General features: G+C 33.9%; 1 protein-coding gene across 1 annotated transcript; it reads left to right on the top strand.

Annotated features, from left to right (window-relative positions):
* Positions 1 to 25,180, top strand: LOC143231548 (uncharacterized). Its single transcript, XM_076466070.1, has 3 exons — positions 1 to 205; positions 22,095 to 22,414; positions 24,945 to 25,180. The coding sequence occupies exons 1-2, from the start codon at positions 151 to 153 to the stop codon at positions 22,400 to 22,402; spliced, it is 363 nt and encodes a 120-aa protein (XP_076322185.1). The 5' UTR covers positions 1 to 150; the 3' UTR covers positions 22,403 to 22,414; positions 24,945 to 25,180.
* Positions 25,181 to 27,305: the final 2,125 nt, after the last annotated feature.

Here is a 27,305-nt window from a genome sequence, read left to right as displayed (position 1 = left end):
ACAGAAAGATCGACTTCCTGACAACTAGAAGAGGACTCCTTGTTATTGGACCAAAAAACGGTAAGGCGAACTGCACGATCTCAATTCTCACCTAGACACTAGAGGACCTTCACTCCTGACGCTGAGAGACTCATTAGGGCTGCACTCAAGATGAAATCCTCGATGCTGCGCGGAACAACTTTTGCTGTTCTCTTTGCTGTAGCAGGTAAATTAGAACTTAGGTTTTATCAGAAATATTTTGTTACCATTAAATCGCTTCTTTTATTTGAGCCTCTTCAATGTTAAAGAATTCGTGTAAGTTCAGGATCTTAGTAGAAAAAAATGAGAAAAACTTTTGAATCCTTAAATTTATATTTCCAAAGTATTCTAAATTTTTAAACAGCTTCCTCCATAATCTTCAGTTTACTTGGTATGTAATTTAGTATCTTTGCGCTACTTTTCAAACTGTTAAAAACAGATGAACGATAAATTCAGTTGCAACGAATTTGAAAATAAAATTCAAGAGATACTTTTTGAAGTATGTTTGTTTATAGGTAAGCACAAACTTTAACACGAGTAGTGTGTTTTAAAGTAAATAGATAATTTAGTATTTGAGAATACTCTAAAATTATATAAAATATTTTATCTCTGATGGCTTGTTTGTTTGTTTTGTTATTATGCACAAAGCTACAAAAGGGGTATCTGTGCTCTCCCTACCACAGGTATCGAAACCCAATTTCTAGCACTATACGTCCGTATATTTACCACTGTGTCATCAATATTTCTATTATCATACATCGTAAGATATCTTAGGTTTTTGTATAGCATTTCAACAGGGTAAAGAAATTGACCCTTTATCTCTGAAGGAAAAACTCAAAGATACCTCAGAGAGCTTAGAAAATAATAATAACATTTAGGGTATTTTTGTTTAATTATATTGTATGACTCGTGTTATTAATTATCCTTTATGCAACAAAATTATGGGCCTCCAACATAAATAGTTTTAAAAAAGTATGTTTCAGAATCCGATAAGATTCGTATGGTTCTCATATGTATTTATAGAATTGATTAATAAATAATTTACCCAACACTTTTTCATTTTCAGCGCTCCGACTAGCAGCTTTTAGGAACTACAGTTCTTATTCATTCCAAACAAATTAACTTACCGTACTTTGTAAGCTGTTATCATTATTAATTTAAAGAAATACAGTTTTCCTAGTAATTGCTTTTGTGAGTATTACACTTCAACATTTAATAGTTGCTACTATAACCAAGAAAAATACTACATCCAAGTTAACCAACAAAAATATTGCATCCAAGTCACATTTCAGTGTTTTATATTTAGTATTGTACCTATTTATCTGTTATATATTTCAATTTTTTTGCTTGCTACCATAACCAATTAATATGTTATATTCATAAGACAATATAACATTCCAAATTAATATTAGAAACCATCAGATGTTTAATTTCGTGCTTACTGTTAAAATCACAAAATATATTATATCCATCAGACTCTCGAATGTTTCTTATTTAGTACTAGAGCCACTGGACGTCTTAAATTAATAGCTCAATTCAACAAATAGGTAAAGACACTGTTAGAAGTTTCCTTAGAGAAAAACTACACTGAAGGTAAAAAACAATTATATGAATAGAATTTTATTTTTCTAAAACCATAATACAAGTTGTTTAACATACTAAAAACAGTATTTCACTTCTTTAACTTAGAAATTTTTTTCTCCTTTTTAATATCTAGGTTTCAAAAGGAATCTGAAAAGTGTCTCATAAGCTTATGAGAGCTTATTACTGTCTATGTTGTGTTTACTCAACATTAATGTGCTCACAAAAACATGATAGTGCATAACGTTGTTCACTTTATTTCGGTGATATTTTAAAAATGTATCAATGAAATATAATATCTTCCAGATTTCAAAACATTTTGAATATTGTGAAATGGTATGTTCAAGAAATGATTTATTTTACATGAGTCATAATCATTTTGAACAAGATAAAAAGTTTGTTTGTTTATTTTGAATTTCGCTAGCCGTCCCTAATTTAGCAGTGTAAGACTAGAGGGAAGGCAGCTGCAGCTAGTCAGTCATAACCACCCACCGACAACTCTTGGGCTAGTCTTTTACCAACGAATAGTGGGATTGACCGTAACATTATAAAGCCCCCAGGGCTGGAAGGTCAAGAATGTTTGATGCGACCGGCATTCGAACCCGCAATCCTCGGATTACGAGTCGAACGCCTTAACGCGCTTGGCCGTGCCGGGCCCAAAGAAAATGTATCCTAAACTTTAAAAAAGAAAACTGCCATTCGTTACATTTCTAAGTTGAAAACAAATCTTTATTTATAATTAGCAATCATTTTCTAGTGATATCTATATACCTTAGAAAAATTACACTGTAGCTTGTTTGTTATTAAATACCAAGCTATATGGCCTGGCATGGCCAGGTGGTTAAGGCATTAGACTCGTAATATGAGAATCGCGGGTTCAAATCCCTGTTACACCAAACATGCTCATCCTCTCAGCTGTGGGAGCACTATAATGTGACGATCAATCTCACTATTCGTTGGTAAAAAGGTAGCCCAAGTGTGTAATAATGCCAGCTGCCTTCTCTCTAGTCTTACATTGCTAAATTAGAGACTGCTAGCCCAGATAGCCCTCCTGTAGCTTTGCGCAAAATTCAAAAGCCTAAAAAAGGAAATATAAGCCACTGGTAGAGGGGCAAATTACAATAAAACGCATTCTTACGTTGCTTTGGGTGTGTGTGTGTTGCCTTATAGCCACATCGGGCTCTCTGCTGAGTCCACCGAGGGAATCGAACCTCTGATTTTAACGTTGGAAATCTATAAACCTACCGCTGTACGAGTGGGAGACATGCTACTTTGAAATTGATATTTAATAACTGAAAGTTTGATTTGTGAGACTTAGTGGTTGCAATCTCGTAGACTTGGTTTATCTTGTTTATAAGTTTCGCTACATTACAATTCAGTACAATTAGCTTATCAAATTGTAATGCCACTTACTAAGATTATTTAACATATAAACATATACTGCAAATGTAGATAGAAAACTTATAATTATTGAGTAAGTGAATTTGGTTTAAAATTTTGAAAAAAAATTTTATCGTTAATAAAAAGTGGATTTTTTAAATGAATTTACATTACCACTAATATTTGTTTTGTTATTTAACGCAAAGTATTATCTATGGTTTGCCCAGCATGGGCATAGTAATCCAATTTTTATCGTTATAAGCACTCTATCATTTCACTGAGTCACCAGGGGAGTTAGTATTAATAAATAAGGACTATACAGCTTAATAAATTTTGAACTGTTCTTTACCCTTGCTAAATAATAAAGATATATTACTCTTGATATCTCTCGAGTAGCCCAGAGATATGTCTTTGGACTCACAGCGCTAGAAACTGCGTTTCGAAACCGCTGGTGGGTAAAATACAGCTAATTCTTCCTATATCTTTGTGCTTACCTTCAAACAAAGAGACTTACAAGTGACAAAAATCACTTGATCTTAACCATTATTAAAAATTTGGCATTTTAGTTACAAGATTATTAATTTATCCTGACGTTATTACTTAATACGTTGGCAAATAATGTACTTAGCGCTGTGAAATATAAATTTACTCTACAATAAGTGAATACAAAATTTAATTTATTATTATTAATTTAATTTGCTATTATTAAAGAAGAATTTTGTCTTCCCCGCTGGTACAGCGGTAAGTCAACGAACTATCAATACTAAAATCAGGGGTTCGATTCCCCTCGGTGGACTCAGCAAATAGCCCCATGCGGTTTTCCTATAAGAAAACAAACAAACATGAACTTGCTAAGTGATTTGATAGATGTTTGTTTTTCAATTTCGCGTAAAGCTACACGAGGGCTATCTGCGCCAGCCGTCCTTAATTTAGCAGTACAAGACTAGAGGGAAGGCACCTAGTTATCGCCGCCAACTCTTGGGCTACTCCTTTATCACCGAATAGTGGGATTGACCGTCACATTATAATGCCCCCACGGCTGAAAGGACGAGCATATTTGGTGTGACCTAATAAACGACACATTATTTTATAGCGTAGATTCGACAAAAACTGTAGAATAAACTCAAATATTCTGCTATTCGCTGTATTGGACTGTTTTATCAGAATAGGTAGAGTGGGTCACGGGTTTCTGCCAGTTGAGAACTAATCCCTTATAGTTTTAGGGTAGTTATGAGTTGCTTCAATAATGATTAGAATAACTGCTGTTTAGTTAAACCTAATATCAGAAGAAAAAATCTAATCCACTTAATTTAAAGTCATGTCACTCATTGACTGGTTTCTTACGTTATCAGGACAACAGATAATCGTACTAAGACAACAGTTCACTAATTTCATGCCAAAAGGTACTAGTTGTTAACTAGACACAGATCAAAGAATGACTGTTTACCTTATAAATGGCTCAAATGCGTTATAATAAAAAAAAAATAAAAATGGAGCCTCATTGTGTCATTACTGTCCATATCGTTATATCTGTTTATGTTCTGTCTGACGATCACGTGTCTTGGTGATATCTACGCATTGTAGTTTCTGTTATCAAAGACTCCATTTTAAGACTGTTATTTCCATATCACAACACTCCTCCTTGTAGGCTTTCCATAACTTATCTGGATTACTAGGACGATGAATGTCCAGTGCCATGTTTAACAGGCCTATCGCACAGAAATCCATAGGCAGCGTGCCTGACAACTTAATTTGTATATTTCTGTGCAGAATAACATGAATACCCGTTTCATTCTCCAACTGTTTAAGGTATACGACGGTTGAACAGATATGTCGTGGAAGCACCTTCTGCCGTTCCTTTAGAGAGATATTTTTTTTTATTATGTTGTTTGCTGTTGTTTGGGAGACGTGGACAGCTTTTGTCACTGATTTTTACGTCCATGGATTCTCACCTCCTACGAAATGCTGTACTATGCTTACCATGTGTGGGGTATTTGTTGAACAGTTTTTTCTTAGTGGTTCCAGTTTGACCGATATCTCTTTGTTTTTGAATACCATTAAGTACGAGGGATATCGCATTCTTGGAAATTACAAATCTCTAATCTCATAACATTTTTGCGGTTTGAATATGAATATTTTGCTTTAAAAAGGCGTATTCCATAAATAATCCAAAAGAGACCAATTTTACGTGACATCGTACTACGAAACGCAAAAAAAAATGTTAACACGTATTTCTGTTACATGCCATTGCATCTTGATGCTGTATCGGACGTGATTTTCACATTGCTTGGTGATTTGTATATTCAAAACCTTTTTAATATTACGTACTCAACGATCTGTATTAGAAGCGTAAATCTCAGCGGTTTAATGTTTCAGTTTTCTCTTACACACAGATAAGGTAAGTATCAGTTACAGGGTTTTGGAAATAATTATGATAAAACTGTGGAATTACTAAATGTCAGATGAAATTTATTATGTAACAATTGTAAAAAGTAACAGCTGAATTATTTAAATATTCCTTCTGCAAGCTTTCAAAGATAATATGTACGATTCTTTCTAATGACATTCGTTTTGATGAATTTTTTATCAACTTATCATTGACTTCAATATCACTCTGAGCTGTTAAAACTACTGTTTTTGACATGAAATGAGCATAACATGTAATCTGTTAACCTCCAGATTCTATATTACAGAGCACAGAGTGATCAAGAGGTTAAATTGAAAGTACTTGTGAAAGTTTTTAATCTAACACATTCTTTCTATAATATTGCTGTTCGATATCACTGATAGTTTTTGTCTCTGTATACCAGCCTGCACGGAATTTTTGAACAAAATTTTAATTTTTGCAAATGTGACTAGGAATTTAGGAAGGTTTACTGATTTAAAAATCACCAGGTCTCTATGAAAAACACAGAAAGAAAAAATAAGAGAAACAATTGTTACAGCCTGGCACATAGGTAGGTATTGATGATATTGGTTTAGTGTGCTGAAAATGTCTTTTATTTAAATTGGATGAATAATTTAGAGTAACCACTGCGTTCTTAGTTATCGATGCTAGTATTGATAAAAATGCAGAGTAAAAGAATAAATAAATATTTTGGTGAATTTATATCACTGCGTGAATTACTCAGAATTATTCATCCTAATATTTTTAAATAAATTAATAGTAACGATAGAAAGCTTTTGGTTAAATTTTCACCACAACTTTATGTTCAAGTTGTTTTAGAGCAGAGCCAAGTAGTTCTATCTGCTGTCTTTAGCGCGGGTTACTGAGTCCCAGATTTTAGCATCATTTTTCGTTAAAGTTCCACAACATAACGTACAGTAAAAATATCGTTGTAAGAAAAGATTAAAAGCTGAAATATGTTACGAGAAAAACGTTTGCATCAGTCACTTTCAACGTTGAAGATTTAGCTCTTTCATCTTTGTATTAAAAATTCTTACAGAAGTAAGAAAACAGAACTGATGCATGCAGAAACAGATTAATCTTACCTCGACAAGAAAATCCAATTAATACAAATTTACATCTTAAAATCTTTCTTTTAAAAATATAATTATAATCATTCCTTATTCCATCGCCCGCTATAGACAGATGATTAGGGAGATAGATTCGTAATCTGAGGGCTACGGATTCGAATTCCGTCACACAAAACATGTTCGCCCTTTCAGTCGTGGGGCCGTTATTATGTGGCTATTCGTTGGTAAAAGAATAGCCGAGTAGTTTATATGCAAAAACGGCTCGTTTGGGTTGAGAAAATATTTTACATAGAAGAGCGAACAAAGTTTCGACCTTCTTCGGTCATCGTCAGGTTCACAAAAAAAGAGGTAACTGACCGGAAGCTGACCACATGTTTGAAAGGGGTTGTGTAACTGAGTGTCGGAATGTAGAGGGCGGTGTTAGATGTTTGAATATATAAGGTTTCTTTGTGAACCTGACGATGACCGAAGAAGGTCGAAACGTTGTTCGCTCTTCTATGTAAAATATTTTCTCAACCCAAACGAGGCGTTTTTGCATATAAATTTCTCAACAAGTGGGTTTCTCGACATCACTGAATAGCCGAGTAGGCGGTGAGTGCCGATGATTAGCTGCCTTCCCTCTTATCTTACACTGCTAAATTAGGGATGGTTACCGCAGACAGCTCTCGTGTCGTTTTGCGCGAAATTAAAAACAAACCTTGTTCCATAATTTTTAGAAGTTTTTCGGCTAGAGTGGTTGCTTACAATAGGTAAACAAAGCATGATATTACTACCTTATCAACTTATAAGTGTTTTTTTGTTTGTTTGTTTGTTTAAGAACCATCTGCTTGTCTAAGTTACATGACAGATCGACTTTTATTTTTGAAATAAAACTCGAATGGATTGTAAACAGTAACATTTTGTTTCATCATACATGAAATGAAATACATTGCGAGGACATTAAAGTTTAACGAACCCGCGACCCTGAGACTACGAGTCGAGTGCCTTAACCACCTGGCCATGCTGGACCCTTCAAGAGTGGGAGTTCTAAAATATATTATTATTTTAAGTCGCATTACGACTTGGAAAAATAAACTATTCTAGAACGTGAGCCATAACTAAATGTGAAATATCTATTTTTAGATTTTCTACATTTTCGAAGCTGTATAACGTATCGTTTTTAGACGTCGGCAGTTACTATTATTATCAACATTTATGTTATGTTTGATATAAATATCACACTTTAATTTAGAGCGCAAAGCCCCTTAAACTAGGATTTTTTATACATATAAATAGATGTTATATCTTGAAACGAACTCAGATCGTGTCTTTTAAATGCCTGGTTAAAAAATATTGAAATGCATTTTAACAGGTGAACGATTTGCTGAAGAAAAGACATGTTAAATAAATGTATCTGAAAAGTATATGATAAAACAGATCTTAATAGTTTAGGTAAATAAGAACACGGTAAATAAAATAGCAAAATGGACTAACCCTTCATTCCGTATAACAGATACAGAAACACTAGATTGTCAAGCTTTTCGTCTGAAATGTTGATACTTGAGTATCAGATGCTTTTGACAAAATTCGACGCTTCTGACATTCTAGCCTGTTTGAGTATTGATTTTAGCATATAATAAAACCAGAGTGGAACAAGAACTTGTTTTCTAGCTCTATTATTAGCCATCTAAACTTACATCTAGAAAATGACTCACATCCAGCTGAAGTTAAAGGAAGCTAATGATGTCTGTGTTAAAGTTACTTACGATCCATTTAATTGCATAGCTCAACGTTTTATTTAAAAATTATTACTATAACCACGGTAATATGAAGCTTTCTAAAAACTGGCTATACGGACAATTTTATAATATGATGGATTGTTTTGTTATTACGCAAAAAGCTACACAAAGGGCTATTAGAGCTCACCCAACACAGGTGTCGAAACCCGGTTTATAGCATTAGAAGTCCGCAGATATACCATTGTGCCACTGGGGAGAGGGGTCTTACGATGGGAAAAACATCCCAAAGTGACGATTTAAAGTTTTCTTTTTTTTTTTTCAGTTAACAACACGACATGTTATAGATCATAAAAAATTAATTACGTTAAAAAAGATGATAACGCATGAGATTTATTAATCTCATTCTAAATTTTAACATGTTATATTTTACTGAACATTATCTAGTTTTACGAAAATGTATTCGATTTTCATTTAATATGAAATTCAATGTACAATTAATGTGATTTATTTTTATCAAAGCATTATCGTATGATATACACTTTATACGTCATACTTCTATTGTATTTCAGATTTCCTGTAGTGGTCCTTATTTTCGATTTTACTTTTATGTGGGAAGTCGGAATAGAACTGTTTGCATATATAATAAAAACGGAAAAAAGAGCTTATACTTTCCTTAAACTATATTAAAAGAAATATATATATGTTAATTGAACAGGAAAGTACGGTCTACAGAATAAGATGTCAATATAGGACAATAAGTTGCCACAGTACAACAATAAAATGTCTCAATTCTATGTGCAACAATAAAGCATAAGAGAAAACAAAGTGTAATATTTAATTTCTATACTGCATATTGTTGTATAGAACATATTACTACTAGTAATAAACGACCTTATAACACCAAATCAAGGAAATTCTCGACTGTGTAGTGTAAAAATCAGCGTCGTGCTTCTAACACGAGAAAACCCAGATAAACAAGGAGGGAAACAAAAGAAAACATAAAAGAGTGTTATTTTGATAACACTTCTTACTTACGAAGCTGTCTCTAAGAAAATAAACATCATAATCAGAATATCTGAACTGCCGATTAAAGTTATAGAACAGTCAGGTCCAACCCTAAAAAGTCAACTGCAACCTAATAAAGCAACTATCTTACAAAACAGTGTTTACAATCTAAAGACGGGTGTCTTGTTTCCAGTGTTGTTTGAAAGCTAATATGTTACTTCTGCTATCATACGTAAATAGAAGAAACCAGAAGAACCCTACACTCAAGGACAGGAGAACATTCTGGCGATCTTTACTAACAACAACATGAAAATAACGCCGTTTCACACCATTATTTAACTAATCATGGACAAATAAACTTGAAACCACCATTCTAAATAGAAATTCTCACTTAGTACACTGAAAGAAATTTCAAATAAATTCTTTTCATCGCGGTTAAGGCACTCGACTCGTAATCCAAGAGGTCGCAGGTTCGAATCCCTCTCACGCCAAACATCCTCGCCCTTTCAGCCGTAGGGGCATTATAAAGTGACCGTCAATCCCACACAAAGAGAGGCCCGGTATGGCCAGATGGTTAAGGCACTCGACCCGTAATGAAAGGTCTCGGCTTCGAATCCCTGTCACATCAAACATGCTCGCCCTTTTAGCCGTTGGAGCGTTATAATGTGACGGTCAAATCCACTATTCGTGGTTAAAGAGTAGCCCAAGAGTTGGCGGTGGGTGGTGATGACTAGTTGCCTTCCTTTTAGTCTTACACTGCTAAATTAGGGACGGCTAGCGCAGAAAGCTCTCGTGTATCTTTACACGAAATTCCAATTAAATTTTTTCATTCAACAACTACGACCACTGATGAATAGGGACGAAGTACGGCGGCTATAATTTCATTTTATCTTAAATTTTTGTTATTTTATTCTGTTACTTTGATAGAGCTTTTGTTTACTCCAGGTAGCAGTTAATTATTTCAACAATACTTTTCTTTCAAATCTCCAAGAAGTGACTTAAAGAGTTGAATTTAAAATAAACGAGAAAGCATGAAATATAAATGAAATGAGATGTTTTATCGTTATAACTTATTTGGTTTAAACCATCGGTGTTATTCAATATCGAAAAAGTGAAACTACTTTTGTTAAGTAACGGAACAATATCCTATTCATTTATTTTAAAAAAAATTATTTATAAGCAACATTTCACAGATTATATTTTTTTTAGAAAATTAGTTCGCTGACGTATAAACGCTAAACAATTATACGATTTAAGTTCAAGTTGTACTTATGTGAAATTTATATTTTAAACTATTCTAAAGCACCCCACCGCTAGTACAGCGGTATGTCTACGGATTTACAACGCTAAAATCAGCCGTTGGATTCCTCCCGGTGGGCTCAACAGATAGCCCAATGTGGCTTTGCTATAAGAAAACACACAACTACTCTAAATATTATACCAAATATTTATCATATAAAATATTGCATTAATAAATGAAATTATATTTTTTCGTATAATTGGTTTGTTTTGAATTTTTCACAGAAACACGAGGGCTATCTGCGTTAGCCGCCCCTAATATAGCAGTGTTAGAATAAAGGGAATGCAGCTAGTCATCATCACCCATCGCCAACTCTTGGGCTACTCTTTTACTAACGAATAGTGGGATTGACCGTCACATTATAACGCCCTCACAGCTGAAAGGACGACCACGTTTGATGTGAAGGGGATTCGAATCCAAGACCCTCGTATTACGAGTCGAGTACTTTAACAACCTGGCCATGCCGAGCCTTTTTCACAGAATATTGCAGAATCCTTATGAGTATTTAACATGATGTAACAAAAGCGTTAATAAACAAGTTTATTAATGTACGGTCTTATTATAATGAAATACAGAACGGTTGTAGTAATTCCAGTGGGATAGCGGTAAATCTTCGAATTTACACAGCAGAAAATCCCATGTGGCTTTGCTGTAAGAGAGCACACATTAAAGGAAATTAAATTTAATAGTTTTGTTAACTCACAGCACATTGCTTAACATTACAATGTATTGATTACAGAAGTTTATTATTACTTGTAGTATTTTTTGCTTAACATCCTGTTAAATTTCGTGATTTCGTAAGAGAAGTTCAATTTTAATAAAATATGTATTGCATTTGAGAAATTTAATGTTCAGGTGCACGTAAAAATCATCTTAATGTCAATATATTAAATTACTTCAATAACAAATCGTATTCTCTTTGAAAATTGTTTCTTTGTTTTGAAGTTAAGCACAAACAATACAAGGGGCCATCTGTGTTCTGCCCACCACTGGTATCAAAACCAGGATTCGAACATGATAAGTCCATAGACATACCATTGTGCCGCTGGGGTGGGGGGTCTTTGGAAATAAAGACAAGGTTACTTTCCCTCTTTTATTCGAGAAAAAATATGTTTTAGACCAGGAATTCTCAAACTTTGCCAACTATCGGACCTCTTCAACCTCTTTACTGTGTTGGCTGACCAATCCCATTACAAATAGTTATTATCATGTGTAACTGGTGTCTCATATGCGTATTTTGCTACCTTTACAGTTTGATTCTAGTTTTAGTAAAATAACAATGAACGATACTTAAATATTGAAAAGTAAAAATAACAGTATTACGACTTACTTTAATGTGAAGGACTGTACTGCTTTGCTGAAACATTATTTAGAATTTCTGGGTCAGTGTCTGAGAGTTTCAAACGAAGATCTGGCTCCACATTTATTTTATTTCTAGACTTCAATGTATATGCGTCAATCCAACTGTAAACTAACTGTCGTGTTTTCTGCGATCGGCAGGCAACGGTGCCAGCCAGACACACAACGAATTTACATAATTGAATATATGTTAATTACAGTTATTAATTTGGGACATATACATATATATGTATGTTAGTTTTGGCTGACCAATCCCAAAATAAAGTGTCTTAGCACTTTATTATTCTTTGTTACTCTTAAGGCCAATGAACATAAAGAAAAAAAATATGTATTTTGCGTTGTTAGACTCAACCACTCATTTGAGTAAAGCTTCAAAAGATCAAAATAACAAAAGGGAAAATAAAAATAAAAAACTTTTTTAGCATTTAATAGGGAATATGTAAACACTATGAAATTAGCCTAAATACTAGCTGGTCAAAAGTTTAAAACCATACCAAAAAGAAGTCCTAAACAGTGTAGGAAATGCCCCCAAGAGGTTTCAGTAGTGAGTTGCACGGCCGTCATTGCGAATAACTTCAACATTCGCTTTAGCATGGTCGATATAAGCGTTTGCAGAAGGCTGGCTGGAATGTTATTCCAAGTGGTGAAGATGGCTTCACGAAGATCACAGGTTTACAACGCTAAAATAAGGGGTTCGATTCCCCTCGGTGGGCTCAGCAGATAGCCCGATGTGGCTTTGCTATAAGAAAACACACGAAGATCATGCACTGTTTGGAATTGGCGTCCATTTCTATAGACTTCCCTTGTCATCCACCCACAAACATTTTCAATGGGGTTCAGTTCGGGCGAACACGCTGGATGGTCCTAAAGAATCGTCATGAAAAAGTCCTTTGTCCTGCGGGCATTGTGGATTGCAGCGTTGTATTACTGAAAGATCCAGTCATTTCCACACAAGCAAAGGCCTTCATTGAATAAAGATGCTCTCTCCAACATGCCAATGTAGCCAGCCGCTGTATGACGCTCCTGTATAACCTGAAGCTTCATTGTTCCATGGAAGGAGAAAGCACCCCAGATCATGATGGAACCTCCTCCACTGTGCCCTGTAGAAAATGTCTCCGGTGGGATATCTTTATCGTGCCACACAGGAGATGTAGGTGGGAAATGTTGACAACGCTAATGCTTGAACACAGATGACTATATTTCGTTACGTGTTTACCGATTAACGCTTTGTTTCAGTATGGTCTTAAACTTTTAACCGGCTAGTATTTAGGCTAATTTCATAGTGTTCACATTTTCCCTATTAAATGCTAAAAAAGGTTTTTATTTTTATTTTCCCTTTTGTTATTTTCATCTTTCGAAGCTCTACTCAAATAAGTGGCTGAGGCTAACAACGCAAAATACATATTTTGTTTATGTTCATTAGCCTTAAGATTTTGACCAGCAGTGTAGGTGTATTAACATTTTTATAAAAATAAATCAGAGAACAATGTTTCGGTCTTCTTAGATCATAAGCTAACAAAGTAGAAGTGTTAATACTCATACCATCCGTTCTGAGATACAGTTTCAAAAACATATTTTATAACCCAGCTGGGCAGGGGGATTGTCCCTCAAAGGATCTAAACTATAATTTATATATGCTAATAACAAATTGTTTTCTTACATGAGACATAATTTTGAATTAATGAGAAACGCCTTTCAAAACAGCTTCCTGCTAAGAAGAAAAAATTAGTATGTAACATGAGAGTAAAACAGAATACCTTTGGCAGATTTAAAATGCAACTGGTATTCTCTAAATACTAAACTTATACATATATATATGTTGATTTGTATATAAAAATGTTAAATTATTTAAAGTACAAACCTTCACCAACCTGAAAAAAGCGAAAAAGAATTAAAAAATATATAAAAATTGGTTATCCAAAGAAAAAGTTGTTTTTTTCTTAAATAAATTTTTCCGAAGTTTTAGATTTATTCAATTTACAGTAAAATCACATAGGATTATCTACTGCGTTTTTATCGGGGAATCAATCCTCCTATTTCAGTGTTGTGAGTCTGTAAACTTACTGCTATCCTACCGGAGTAGAAAACCATAATACTCTTCAATACGTGAAGAACAATATACCACAGTTATGTCTCGGTTATTTTATCAAAGTACAGATACAATTCTAAGCAGCTGAAATGAAATAGATAATGTATTGCGTGTGGATAAAATCAACTATACTATCAGATATTTCAATACTAAATACTAAATGAAGCAAATGTGACTTTCATTGTTTTCCATGGACTTGGAATTCGAAACAATAGTGATATTTAAAAAATATAACTAATGGGATTTTTCATGTACACGTTTCATCACTGGAAAGGACTAAGGTGGACTGGTAAATGCCATGTTGCGTTGTGGATCAAAAAGTTTAAGGTTCGAATCTCGATATAACGCTAGACATATTTTGTATGTTCAGTTTTAGGGACTGAGACAGTTATTTTGTTAAAGGTATATCCGCAGTTGTTGTTGACTGGTTGCCCTCTGTCTTATCACTGGTTATAAATAAAGCATATTTATGCCTGAACATATGGGTCTATGAGTTGGATATTTATGTAATTGTTTACTTGTTTCTTAGTCCTTTGATTTTTTGTTGAATTTTGTGCAAATGTACTCGGAGGATGTCGAAGTAGTCCCTACTTTTAAAGTGAGAGACTAGATGTGATGCGACTAGTCAATATTATCCATCATTAATTATTTCTGTATTCTTTACCAACGAATAATGGGATTGACCTCCACTTTATAATATCCCAACTGATGAAAGGACAAGTATGTTCGGTGACGGGATGTCTCCGCATATTGCGAACTTAGTGTTCTAGCCACCAGGCCTTGCCATAATATAGTCTTAGTGGACTCAGAGGAGTAACAATATTTATCATCATTGATGCCGCTAATGATAGGAGATTTTATATTGCAAAATAATACAATCTATGTTTAAATTTGATGGAATGCATTTCGAAAACAAAACAAACAACGAACTATATACCATTATTTTCATATATCGCGATAGTCACTAACAACTGGTATAAAAGTATATATATTAAACGTAAGATGAACTCGGAAGTAAAACATTACATGTAAAAGGATATTGAGTCTCAAGTAACGCAAAAAGAAACGAAGTTGTACTTTCTATATGCAAGTATAACTCCAATAATTTTCAAATTACTGTTCCGGTGATTGACGTATTCCAGTAGATTATGAACCAGAGTTTATAGAAGCCTTCGCAAAAGACACCGTATATTTAACTCCCATGTATTTACTTGAGTACAGAAATTCATGTGAAAGGTGTACTTTAAACATAAAAAAATGAAACAAATTTGTCATAAAGACAAATATAAGATTTTTATAGACTAACTATAAGATTAATGAGTAACAAGCAACTATTGCATTTAAAAAAGTAAGAACCAATAATGTCATTATACATAACAAGACAGATACCTTGGAAGTAACAACACTCACTGCTCGGTGATAGTAAATATTGTAATCATATTCTAGAAAATACATTTTTGGCATACGTAACAGTGCTACGTAAGCCTTTAAATGTTAGGGTAACCATTGCAAAGCAAATCCACAGTGGAGAGGAATAAATACTGTGTAATAAGTGTTTTATTTTGTGATATCATGTTTGTTTGATAATGCATTAAGTGTGATTACGATAAAAAGTTTTGCAAATAAATCAGGAATATAATTTTCTGTAACATTATAAAAAAAAATTCTTGTCAGCTCCTGAAAATGGAAGAACATCTTCTCAGATTATTAGCCACAACAAAAAATAATTCCAAATAAAACATTTAATTTTGTTTTATAGAGATACGTGGAAAATTTTATCACTTAGTGACATTATTCGAATAGTGAATAGTTATTTAGATTATATGAATTAATAACCAATCACCAATACGGAAATATTACACAAGGTTTTCAACATTTTCTGTCTTGGAAGCACCAATAGACCACGCGTTTTAAACTTTTGACAGATGATCAAACTATTAGATCCCCGCTGTTCTGCGACATTATTGTAGCTAATAACGTTGACGAACATTTTATAGCAGTTGATAATGCCTCAGACAACTGGTTAGTTTATCTTCATTAGAAACTATTTCTTAGTCGCTTTCAGGGATGCGAAAGTTTTGTTCATTTCTTCTTTGGGATTTGTATTCCCTCATGTTCATGTTTGCTTTTGCCGTCTTGCCAATATTTGAATATTGCATTAGATAAAAACGTCTTCTTTATGGTCAGTTCTTTGTACATGCTTAGCTGTACGGTGCATCTAAAGAGAACAAGAAGTCGAAGTAACACTAAGACGAAAAAAAAAAACTATCCGTAAAGATTAGTTTTTAGGACATCAGAAGATTTTCGCCTATTCGGTAATACTTTAGACAAGAAGTGAATGGAATATCGGGAAAATATTGAATGCAATGTATCAGATTTGGACAACAGATGTAAGCGAAGTATTTAGTTGTCTTACTGGTTTCAAACGTCGCTAAAATCCGAGTTTCGATACCCGTGGTGGGCAGAGCACAGATAGCCCATTGTGTAGCTTTGTGCTTAATGCAAAACAACAACAACAAGAAGTTTCAAACGAATATTTCCTCTCTATTTGAAGCAACGTATGGAAAATCGTTCATAGTAATTTTTTTTTGTTAAACACAAGGCTTTACAATGTTATACTTGGGCTGTTCCTACACTGAACTCGAACCAAGAATTTTATCACTGAACCAAAGTACAGTTGAAATCAAGTAAAACTTTATAAAAAATAAATGATTAGAGCTTTTGAAACACGATTTTGATACCTACATCAAGGGTTTATAACGTTAAAATTCATGGACAGATATTAGCAAAGAGTACACTACAAACAGTTCTTTGCGAAGCTTTTATTTGTTTGTTTGTAATTAAGCACAAAGCTACACAATGGGCTGTTTGTGTTGCGTCCACCACTGGGGGAATTTTACAAAGCGCTGCTTTCAAAATATGCAAACAGATATGAATTAAGTTTATTGTTCAATAAAACACAGACTTGTTAAATATATAAATATATATACTAAAGGCACTTTAAAAAATCGATCTAACGTAAGTTCACAAGGGACACATCTATGTATAGAAACTCATATTTTACGTAAGTTTTTCGCCCGGCATGTCCAAGCGTGTTAAGACGTGCGACTCGTAATCTGAGGGTCGCGGGTTCGCATCCCCTTCGCGCCAAACATGCTCGCCCTTTCAGCCGTGGGGGCGTTATAATGTGACGGTCAGTCCCACTATTCGTTGGTAAAAAGAGTAGTCCAAGAGTTGGCGGTGGGTGGTGATGACTAGCTGTCTTCCCTCTAGTCTTACACTGCTAAATTAAGGACGGCTAGCACAGATAGCCTTCGAGTAGCTTTGTGCAAAATTCAAAAACAAACGTAAGTTTTTACTTCCACTTAGCAGGACTGAACTTTGTTCTATGAGAATAACAAAACCTTATAGACATAGTTATTGCGTGGAAACAGAAAAAATAAACAAAAAACTTCCACACTTAGAATTCCTGATAAAAAAGTGTTAAAATATAACGGGATTTACAAGCAATGTGATAATATTATTTAGTAAGAAATGTGTTTGTGTTTTTGAATTATAGGGCTGCGTGGTTAGCTTGCCAGACGGAGAATCTAAAGGTCATGACTCACTTCCAGTTGTTGCTGAATGGCGTTTTGCTCTTTGAGGCCATTGGTGCGTCGTAAGAATAACGACAAATCTCGCTGCTTTTCGATAACATTAGTTTACAATTTGGTAGTGGGTGTTATTGACTAGCTGCCTTCCATGTGCTTCATTAGTTCAACATTAAGGATTGGTAGCGTAACTTCAATAGGTTAAGCGAATATTACAAACAATAAGAAAAACATTACAATGTAATTACATTTTTAAATATTTCCTTTTAATCTGTTTAAATTATGAACTGATTACCTTTTAGCCACGAGTTCGAAACCCGTCATCGAACCTGTTCACCTTTTTAGCCTTGGAAATGTTAAAATGTTATGGCCAATCCTACTATTCGTTACTAAAGGAGTAAACTGAAAGTTAGTGGTGGCTAGTGTTGATTTGCTGCCTTCCTTCTAGTCTCTCCCATTAAAGTTAGAGACGACTAGCGCGAACAGCATTCGATGAATTCCAGAAACAAATAAACAGCAAACCTTTCTTTAACCTTTTTATTTAATTGTGATTATGTTATTCTTTACAAAAATGCTAGTTTGTAAACTTAACACTTGAACTGTGACAAATTAACTATTTTTTAATTGGAGTGCAGTATCTGTGCCTGATAAACCTTTTGTTTCGTTGATAACTTAGACAAAGTTGATATTGTGTGATTTAAGTTGCAATGAACTGTTCTTACCTTGTGTCTTCAATGGAATAACGTATTGTTTCCAAGTTGAACTATGGGCCTGGCATGGCCTAGCGCGTTAAGGCGTGCGCTTCGTAATCTGAGGGTCGCGGGTTCGCGCCCGAGTCGATCCAAACATGCTCGCCTTCCCAGCCGTGGGGGCGTTATAATGTAACGGTTAATCCCACTATGCGTTGGTAAAAAGAGTAGTCCAAGAGTTGGCGGTGGGTGGTGATGACTAGCTGTCTTCCCTCTAGTCTTACACTGCTAAATTAAGGACGGCTAGCACAGATAGCCTTCGAGTAGCTTTGTGCAAAATTCAAAAACAAACGTAAGTTTTTACTTCCACTTAGCAGGACTGAACTTTGTTCTATGAGAATAACAAAACCTTATAGACATAGTTATTGCGTGGAAACAGAAAAAATAAACAAAAAACTTCCACACTTAGAATTCCTGATAAAAAAGTGTTAAAATATAACGGGATTTACAAGCAATGTGATAATATTATTTAGTAAGAAATGTGTTTGTGTTTTTGAATTATAGGGCTGCGTGGTTAGCTTGCCAGACGGAGAATCTAAAGGTCATGACTCACTTCCAGTTGTTGCTGAATGGCGTTTTGCTCTTTGAGGCCATTGGTGCGTCGTAAGAATAACGACAAATCTCGCTGCTTTTCGATAACATTAGTTTACAATTTGGTAGTGGGTGTTATTGACTAGCTGCCTTCCATGTGCTTCATTAGTTCAACATTAAGGATTGGTAGCGTAACTTCAATAGGTTAAGCGAATATTACAAACAATAAGAAAAACATTACAATGTAATTACATTTTTAAATATTTCCTTTTAATCTGTTTAAATTATGAACTGATTACCTTTTAGCCACGAGTTCGAAACCCGTCATCGAACCTGTTCACCTTTTTAGCCTTGGAAATGTTAAAATGTTATGGCCAATCCTACTATTCGTTACTAAAGGAGTAAACTGAAAGTTAGTGGTGGCTAGTGTTGATTTGCTGCCTTCCTTCTAGTCTCTCCCATTAAAGTTAGAGACGACTAGCGCGAACAGCATTCGATGAATTCCAGAAACAAATAAACAGCAAACCTTTCTTTAACCTTTTTATTTAATTGTGATTATGTTATTCTTTACAAAAATGCTAGTTTGTAAACTTAACACTTGAACTGTGACAAATTAACTATTTTTTAATTGGAGTGCAGTATCTGTGCCTGATAAACCTTTTGTTTCGTTGATAACTTAGACAAAGTTGATATTGTGTGATTTAAGTTGCAATGAACTGTTCTTACCTTGTGTCTTCAATGGAATAACGTATTGTTTCCAAGTTGAACTATGGGCCTGGCATGGCCTAGCGCGTTAAGGCGTGCGCTTCGTAATCTGAGGGTCGCGGGTTCGCGCCCGAGTCGATCCAAACATGCTCGCCTTCCCAGCCGTGGGGGCGTTATAATGTAACGGTTAATCCCACTATGCGTTGGTAAAAGAGTAGCCCAAGAGTTGGCGGTGGGTGGTGATGACTAGCTGCCTTCCCTCTAGTCTTACACTACTAAATTAGGGACGGCTAGCACAGATAGCCCTCGAGTAGCTTTGTGCGAAATTCAAAACAAACAAACCAAGTTAATCGAGTTCAACTTTAATCAGTGCTCTACCCCGATGACTTAGCGACAAGTCTGAGAGCTTACAACGTTAAAAATCCCAAATAATAGGAAGCACAATAATTCTTTTGTTTTTTCAGTATTCAGATAGTTACCGAGGTAAAAGTGTATATTCTATATTTACTGTTATATCTTGAGAATATTCTGTAAACGTGTACAGATATTTCAGCCTATAGCGACCTCAAAACGTTCTGTCCAGGTTACCACGTCCCTCTGTGTCACAGTCTAACAAGTATAGAAAGAAACAATAAAGGCACTGCTAATTTTCTTATTTTATAATAGAAACGGCCCGGCATGGCCAAGCGCGTAAGGCGTGCGACTCGTAATCCAAGGGTCGCGGGTTCGCGCCTGCGTCGCGCTAAACATGCTCGCCCTCCCAGCCGTGGGGGCGTATAATGTGACGGTCAATCCCACTATTCGTTGGTAAAAGAGTAGCCCAAGAGTTGGCGGTGGGTGGTGATGACTAGTTGCCTTCCCTCTAGTCTTACACTGCAAAATTAGGGACGGCTAGCACAGAGAGCCCTCGAGTAGCTTTGTGCGAAATTCCAAAACAAACAATATAATAGAACAGCCTATAAAAATTGTCACCTTACGAGATTGGAATTGGGTGCCGTTGTGGAGAAGGAATAGTTCTCTTCAAAATTCGAATTAAAACATGTCTTTTTGTTTGTATATAGCACAGTTTGGAGATCTGTATAATAGATAGTGCATTTCATTACGTGAATTTCACCTTCAGTACCTTTTAGATGAAGAATCTGCATTTACAATGTGACGCTTTTTGTTGAATCTTCTTGTTTAAAATTCTGTTCTAAATTAAACTGTAGAACAAAATAACGTGTATTCTAACTAACTGAAAAGCTGAGAATAAGACAAAATTACACATCTTTTTTCTTCAACTTCATGCACATTTATTTGTTGTCAAGCTGCAGGGTTTGTTTGCTTCTTACCTTCAACACAGTGCGTCGTATACGTATGATATTATTATCTTCTATATTAGGTATTACTTAAAGTTATATACTTACTTGTAATATTCTGTCATATGTAATCTGTTACTGTCTCTAAATAATATTTACCTTTCAAATGAAAATCAATATAAAGGACAAATACACAAATGTGTGTATACCATACTTTCAATCCAGATATATTGTACAAAAATATATAATAACCCACAAATCACCGACATAACTGTATAATTCATTCACAGAAGAGATCCTCCAATTCATTTTGATTTTCGTCTCGTAATCCGAGGGTCACGGGTTCGAATCCTCGTCGGACCAAAACATTCTCGCCCTTTCAGCCGTGGAAGCGTTATAATGTGTCGGTCAATCCCACTATTCGTTGGTAAAAGAGTATTCCAAGCGTTGGCGGTGGTAGTGATGACTAGCTGTCTTTCTTCTAGTTTTACACTGTGAAATTTGGGACGGCTAGCGCAGATAGCAGTCGTGTAGCTTTGCGCGAAATTCAAAACCAAACAAACAAATCATTACAATTTGTACAGTTATCTGTGTTACCTTTTGTGATGGGCTTTTTTCACCACAGAGAAATGACATAGACATATGTTTAAGTTAATCCAAGCTTTTTCAAGGTAGTCATTCTCGTATATAACAATGTAACAGGTACTTAAGCAAAATGATTATTATATATGTTTACGACATTTCGCCATCGGTTAACAATAGTATAAAAACTACATACAGAACACCTTCACGAAAATTTCGAACAATTATCTGAGTATACCTTATTATATACATGTATATATGTTATAAACAAGTTATGGAATAGTGAAATTAAGAGTTATTTCATGTGTGATACAGCACGCAGCTCAGTGGAGTATGTGGTATTGTGACCCAACTGTTTGCCACCTCGTGCTTGCTAAGGCCACATCGCCCGCTCAAACGGACGATTCTTTATTTCCATACATAATCATTGTTAAGGGAGCAGTGTCTAGAATACATTTATATTACACTTTTTTTGGAAGAAAGATAGTAAATCGGTATTGTTTACTGACTTAAACATAGTTGTTTTATAAATTGTTTCATAATTTGCATTTTGATCATCAAGAAATCTATTGAGGAGTGAAATTAAATAAAATATTATAATTTGCTGATTTACGTTTATTTGTTTTGGTCACTTCTAAATGATTGTATAAGAAAGCTTGTCTTTACTCTAGAGTATCTGTATTTGTTACTAAATGTTGTTATTTTGATACAGTTGCCAGGCCTCATGGAAAGGTTGAAGTTGACACACGTTTTGTAGTGGATCAGATGATGAGGACACTTTTGAATCGGCTGTTTTCTGAGAAGAACTCTTGTATCTGTCGAACCAGCCACCAAGCGAAAGCCATAAGTGACGTCATCAAGTCAGACGAGTCGACCGGGGACTCACTTCTGCATGTAAGAAAGTCGACTGGTGGCTTATGGCACGTTTCCAAAGGACACCAAAAACGAGGATCTGAATGTATGAGGAAGTGTATATTGCAAGGAATCCTCCATCCCGTACAGTGTCATTCTCTGTGCTAGCGCTTTCTGAAGGTAAACAAATAAGCAGTATATTTTTCATCTTAAGTCTCAGTATCTTGTTGGTAAAAAACTGTATCGATTGACAGTATAGTTTCGAATAAAATCTGCTCCGAAATGACTTATATGGAGCAGTATGAAGTAACACGCCAGACGTGAACCTGAAAGTATGAAATTGCCATAAGTAATTCTTTCAAGTAATTATCATTGAAACTAAATAATTCCTTTTATATTTCTGAAGAGAAACAAGGGGAAAATATCCATTATTGAATTTATCTACTGTAAACATAACATATCTTGATGGATTTTACTTGTACATTTTCCTATACTACGCTATCGTAATGTGTAATTTCACAAGAAAACTAAACTGTTTTGAAATTTTGAACATACACAACTAAATGAGCAAAAACTTTATTAAACGTTTCGTGAACAAATGGTCCTGGTGAGCATTGTACCTTATCGTCACCTCAGCAACTGAATTGCTGAGAATCTCGAGAAAGAAAGTTTAAATAAGACCTTAACTGCGAGCTGGAGACTCTATTTTTCTTTTATATTCTCCAAATGAAATACCGCCACCTACCACAGAGAAATATAATTAATATAAGTTGCTTTCTTGAGCGACTAAAAATTTGATTTTAAAATATAAATATGTGTGGGTGTGATGTGTGTATATAGTGGAAAAACTGTATAGCCTATTAAATACATATGCATAGTCCACTTTAGCGTTCAACCTCAGTTTGACTTTTTCAAAAATTTTAAACATCGGCTGCCAACTCATTATTTTCGCAGAAAGATTAACTTTGTCTTACCGTTAAAATAAACATTTCCATTCTACAAACTTTATTATATCTATGTTTTAGAATGAGCCTTCTGAAACGATCTATGCATGCACAAAGTTTAGCTCCGATTAACGGTTCATAGTACGTCGATAGGACATACTAACTGTCATATCACTGGTAACAATGTCTATATTTTACATTATTGTTTTATAGAATAAGTCACAGCCCATTAATAAACTCTTCTAATTAATACTAACTTCCGGACATCAATCTGGTAATTAGCATAGCTAATTAAGTATGCTTATAGAGATTACACGCATCATTTCTTCAGTAGAGAACTCTCGCTGCAAATGATATTTTCGGCCATAAATCCAATGATAACTAATTAGGTTCTGCCAGTTTAAGAGATTTAAGTTAGTCCTAAATAAATATATATATATATATTAAGCTAATAATACAAAACAATTTCTATGATAAAAATATAATTAAAATTAATATAAAACTGATAGAACTGCATATATTAAACCTTTTAACTAATATTGTTCATGAAAGATATTTACGGTACGCCTTACTAACGGAGCACACAAGCATTAGCTTTTGGCTTGAAGTACTATTGTAAATCTAATATTTGTTGAACAACGTATCATCAGCATAATCGCCCATTAAATCGTCCTGTGGCCAATGAAAACGCATTAAACAGTTACAAAGGTGTAACTTTAGAAGCGCATGATATTTGCAATAAATTATTACGACACATGTTATTGTTGAGGTGTGGAGTGAAATATGGGGACATTACCGACATTATAACCAATATTTAATTTTTATGAAGATACATAATAATGAGTAACAAATTAATCGAATATCAGAATTTTGAATAAATAGCTAGAATTTTGGTTCTCTGATTAAAATATAGCAACGTTAAGATGACACCAAAAACAATATCATAAACACACCATGAAATGTGACTAACACAACTAGTTCAGCTTTAACTGCCATCTGATACTTAACACAAGTAATAATTATAAGGTTAACTCATCGGTGGAAGCCGAAACATAAACACCATAAGCTTCGAGAACGTTCGGTTATAATAATAACACTTAGAAAGGAAAGTTACAATACCTATAAATAAGCTAAAAAACGTTTTAGGCGAAATTACTGTAATTTAAATGATGACGTAATGTCATACTATATAAGCAACTGTTACACAAAAAAGAACGTCATCTAAAGGGGTGTAAAGCTAATAAAAGTGGTTTATTATTACCTTAAACAATATAAAAAATAATTGAAATAAAGTGGTTCATTATTACCTTAAACAATATAAAAAATAATTGAAATAAAGGGGTTCATTATTACCTTAAATAATATCAAAAATAATTAAAATAAAGTAATTCATTATTATCTCAAACAATATTAAAAGGAATTAAAATAAAGTGCTTCATTATTACCTTAAACAATATCAAAAAGAATTAAAATAAAGCGGTTCATCATTACCTTAAACAAAATGAAATAAATTAAAATAACACCTGAAAGTTTTTAAAGATTGTGATATTATCTAAAACTTAGTTTTCGATGTTCACAAAAATCTCTTAGAACGTCACATTGGTTAAAATATTTTCGGTCTTAAAAAAGTTATTGAGCTCTAAAACTGACGAATGTTTTTTCCTTTATCGCAACTGTTTTGATCATATTTGTGTTTTTAGATTTTCAGTGTGTTTTCGTGGAAAGTTTTAATTATATCGTTTGCCTTTCCTTTTTTCTCTTTCTAGTTATATTGGGAAACGTCGAAAAGAAGCTACAAGAAGCAAAGTTTGTTTTGAAAACTTATTTATGTTCATTCATGTAAAAATATTTCAAGACTGATATGTTTTAATCTGGTGTGTAGATATGCTATTGAGATAATGTATTTATAAGAAGTATTTATTTGTATTTGACGTAAATAGAATACACAAGTATCTGTTTATTATTTATGATTTGGAAATATCATATGTAGTAAATTAATAAAATTACGTATCACAGTTTAGACTTTGTGGATGTTGACTATAAACTAAGAAACAACAGCTCAAGAAATATATCGTCCGTTGTTTATCTTCGATATTCATAGTTTTGTTTTCATATGTTTATTTGAAAAACTTAGATTTTAAAAAAATCAAGTTATGTCAAGCAAAACGAGGGTTATCTTGCATCTTGGTTGATCAAAACTACAAAAAAAGCGTAATTCAGAACTAAGATGATTTAAACTAGGCTATTGTTTGTTTGTTTTTATTTTCACACATTTGTAGCATATTCATGCACCCAACGTTTTCTTGACTTGGTTATTTTTGTGCTCTTTCATCATCAGTTAACACTATCTCAAATAGATAGTTTTTTATCACTTCGTGCGCATCATTCATTAAAGGTTAACACTTGGCAACGACATCATCGTTCAACTGTTTTAAATAAGTTAAAGAAATATATAAAAAATACATAGTAGTTCACTATTCTTGCCAATACTTTAGGTTTTCCACTAATTCTAATTTTGTGTAGAATGAAAAAATGACATCTTGTCGTCACTAATTCAGACTTATAAGAGTTATAGTCATATGTTAAAGAGGAGGAAAAAAACAGAAAGGAAATAAAACTAAAGAACAAGGACTTAGATCCACAATTTTTGCAAAGATTTAGAAGATGTCATTTCAGAGACAACTGAAATTAGTACGAATTGAAATTTTAGGGCATGAGAAATCGAATATTTAAGATCCCCTAAAGGTGAGGTCAGTACTCTTTCAATTATAAAAAAATAATTAAATTATTTCTCTCTTCTAAAGCTAATTTACAGTAATAAAACACAAATTGCTTTTAGCACGTGAACATCATTAATTATGATGATACGAAAAAAGTTATTTGTTATAATATTGTATTGATGTAACAGACTTTATGCTACAAATGCAAAGCATAATTAATAAACATGAACGAAAGGCTATATTTAACATACAAATTCCATTTTGAAAATCAAGACACCCAGCTATGCTACTTTTATTTTTCGAGGTGTCAGTTTAAAACTATTTGTGTAAAATAACTTGGGATACACTTAGGTTTATCAAAATGATCAGAATTGAATGGAGTATCTAACACAAGATAAACGTTTGTTTGTTATTTTAAGCAAAGTCACATCGAACTATCTGCTGTATACACCAAGGGTAATTAAACCTAGGATTTTCGAGTTTAATGACCGTAGCTTACCACAGTCTTGCCGGACAGACTTTATATTTGGATTCACATATGAAGCGGATGATTTTAAACCTAACGTGTTTTAAGTGAAGAAGTAGCGAGTATTGATGCAGAAATTAGAAGGTCAAAGTATCGCATCGAATAAAAAAGCTTTTTTCAAACACCTGTTTTAAAAACAAGGAGATAAAAATAATCTGACTAGAGTATTTTGTAATTGAAATAATAGTTTTAAAAACTTTAAGTCTGGTTCCAATGAAGAAAGGTTGGATGTGGAGAGCTCAGAAGTTGTAAACGGAGTTTAATACAATGAGGTTTCATATTAGACTGATTCTCTAGGTCAAAAAGTATTCAGAGAAGGAAAACAGAAAGTACGCACGACAAATTAAACATATAATGTATGTTGATAAAAACCTCAATTCTTTAAAGAAAACGATTTTGAAGTTGATTATAAATTGTTTTTTCGATATTCTAAGTATATATGGAGAGAAGAAATTAAACCAATTTTAAACATATAATAATTACCATAGATCAAAAACTGGGTACGAAAACAAAATATCCAGATCACTTGTATTGAAAAATGTGAACATTTGGCAAATGTACCACTGGCAGCATTTACACAAAAATTTTAATATTATGGTACCTTTTGGGTTTTTTTCTATTATCTCACCTTTTATGCAGTCATATGACTTGGACAATAACAGTTGTTTGTAACTATGAAAGTGTAGCTCCGGCTGGAGTTAACACTCTTCGGCTGTCACTTTCCCACGTGAATTTTGTAATCCATTAAAAGAGTGCTCTTGTTCGTCCTTTCAAGATTTCATCAAGCTGCTACTTGGCCTCTGCTTTACTGTTTAGATGATACTGCTCTTTCATTCATTTACATTCACGTTCCTCAACTATCTTCTAAGTTAGAGACACAT

This window comes from Tachypleus tridentatus, chromosome 11 (genome assembly GCF_004210375.1).
Source record: "Tachypleus tridentatus isolate NWPU-2018 chromosome 11, ASM421037v1, whole genome shotgun sequence".
NCBI lineage: Eukaryota > Metazoa > Arthropoda > Merostomata > Xiphosura > Limulidae > Tachypleus > Tachypleus tridentatus.
The sequence above is the reverse complement of the archived record's forward strand: the minus strand, read 5'-3'. Positions and strand labels throughout refer to the sequence as shown.

Coding starts and splice junctions, on each gene's coding strand:
- LOC143231548 (XM_076466070.1), top strand. CDS start 151: ATGAAATCCTCGATGCTGCGCGGAACAACTTTTGCTGTTCTCTTTGCT. Junction 206..22,094: donor TGTTCTCTTTGCTGTAGCAG/GTAAATTAGAAC, acceptor ATTTTGATACAG/TTGCCAGGCCTCATGGAAAG.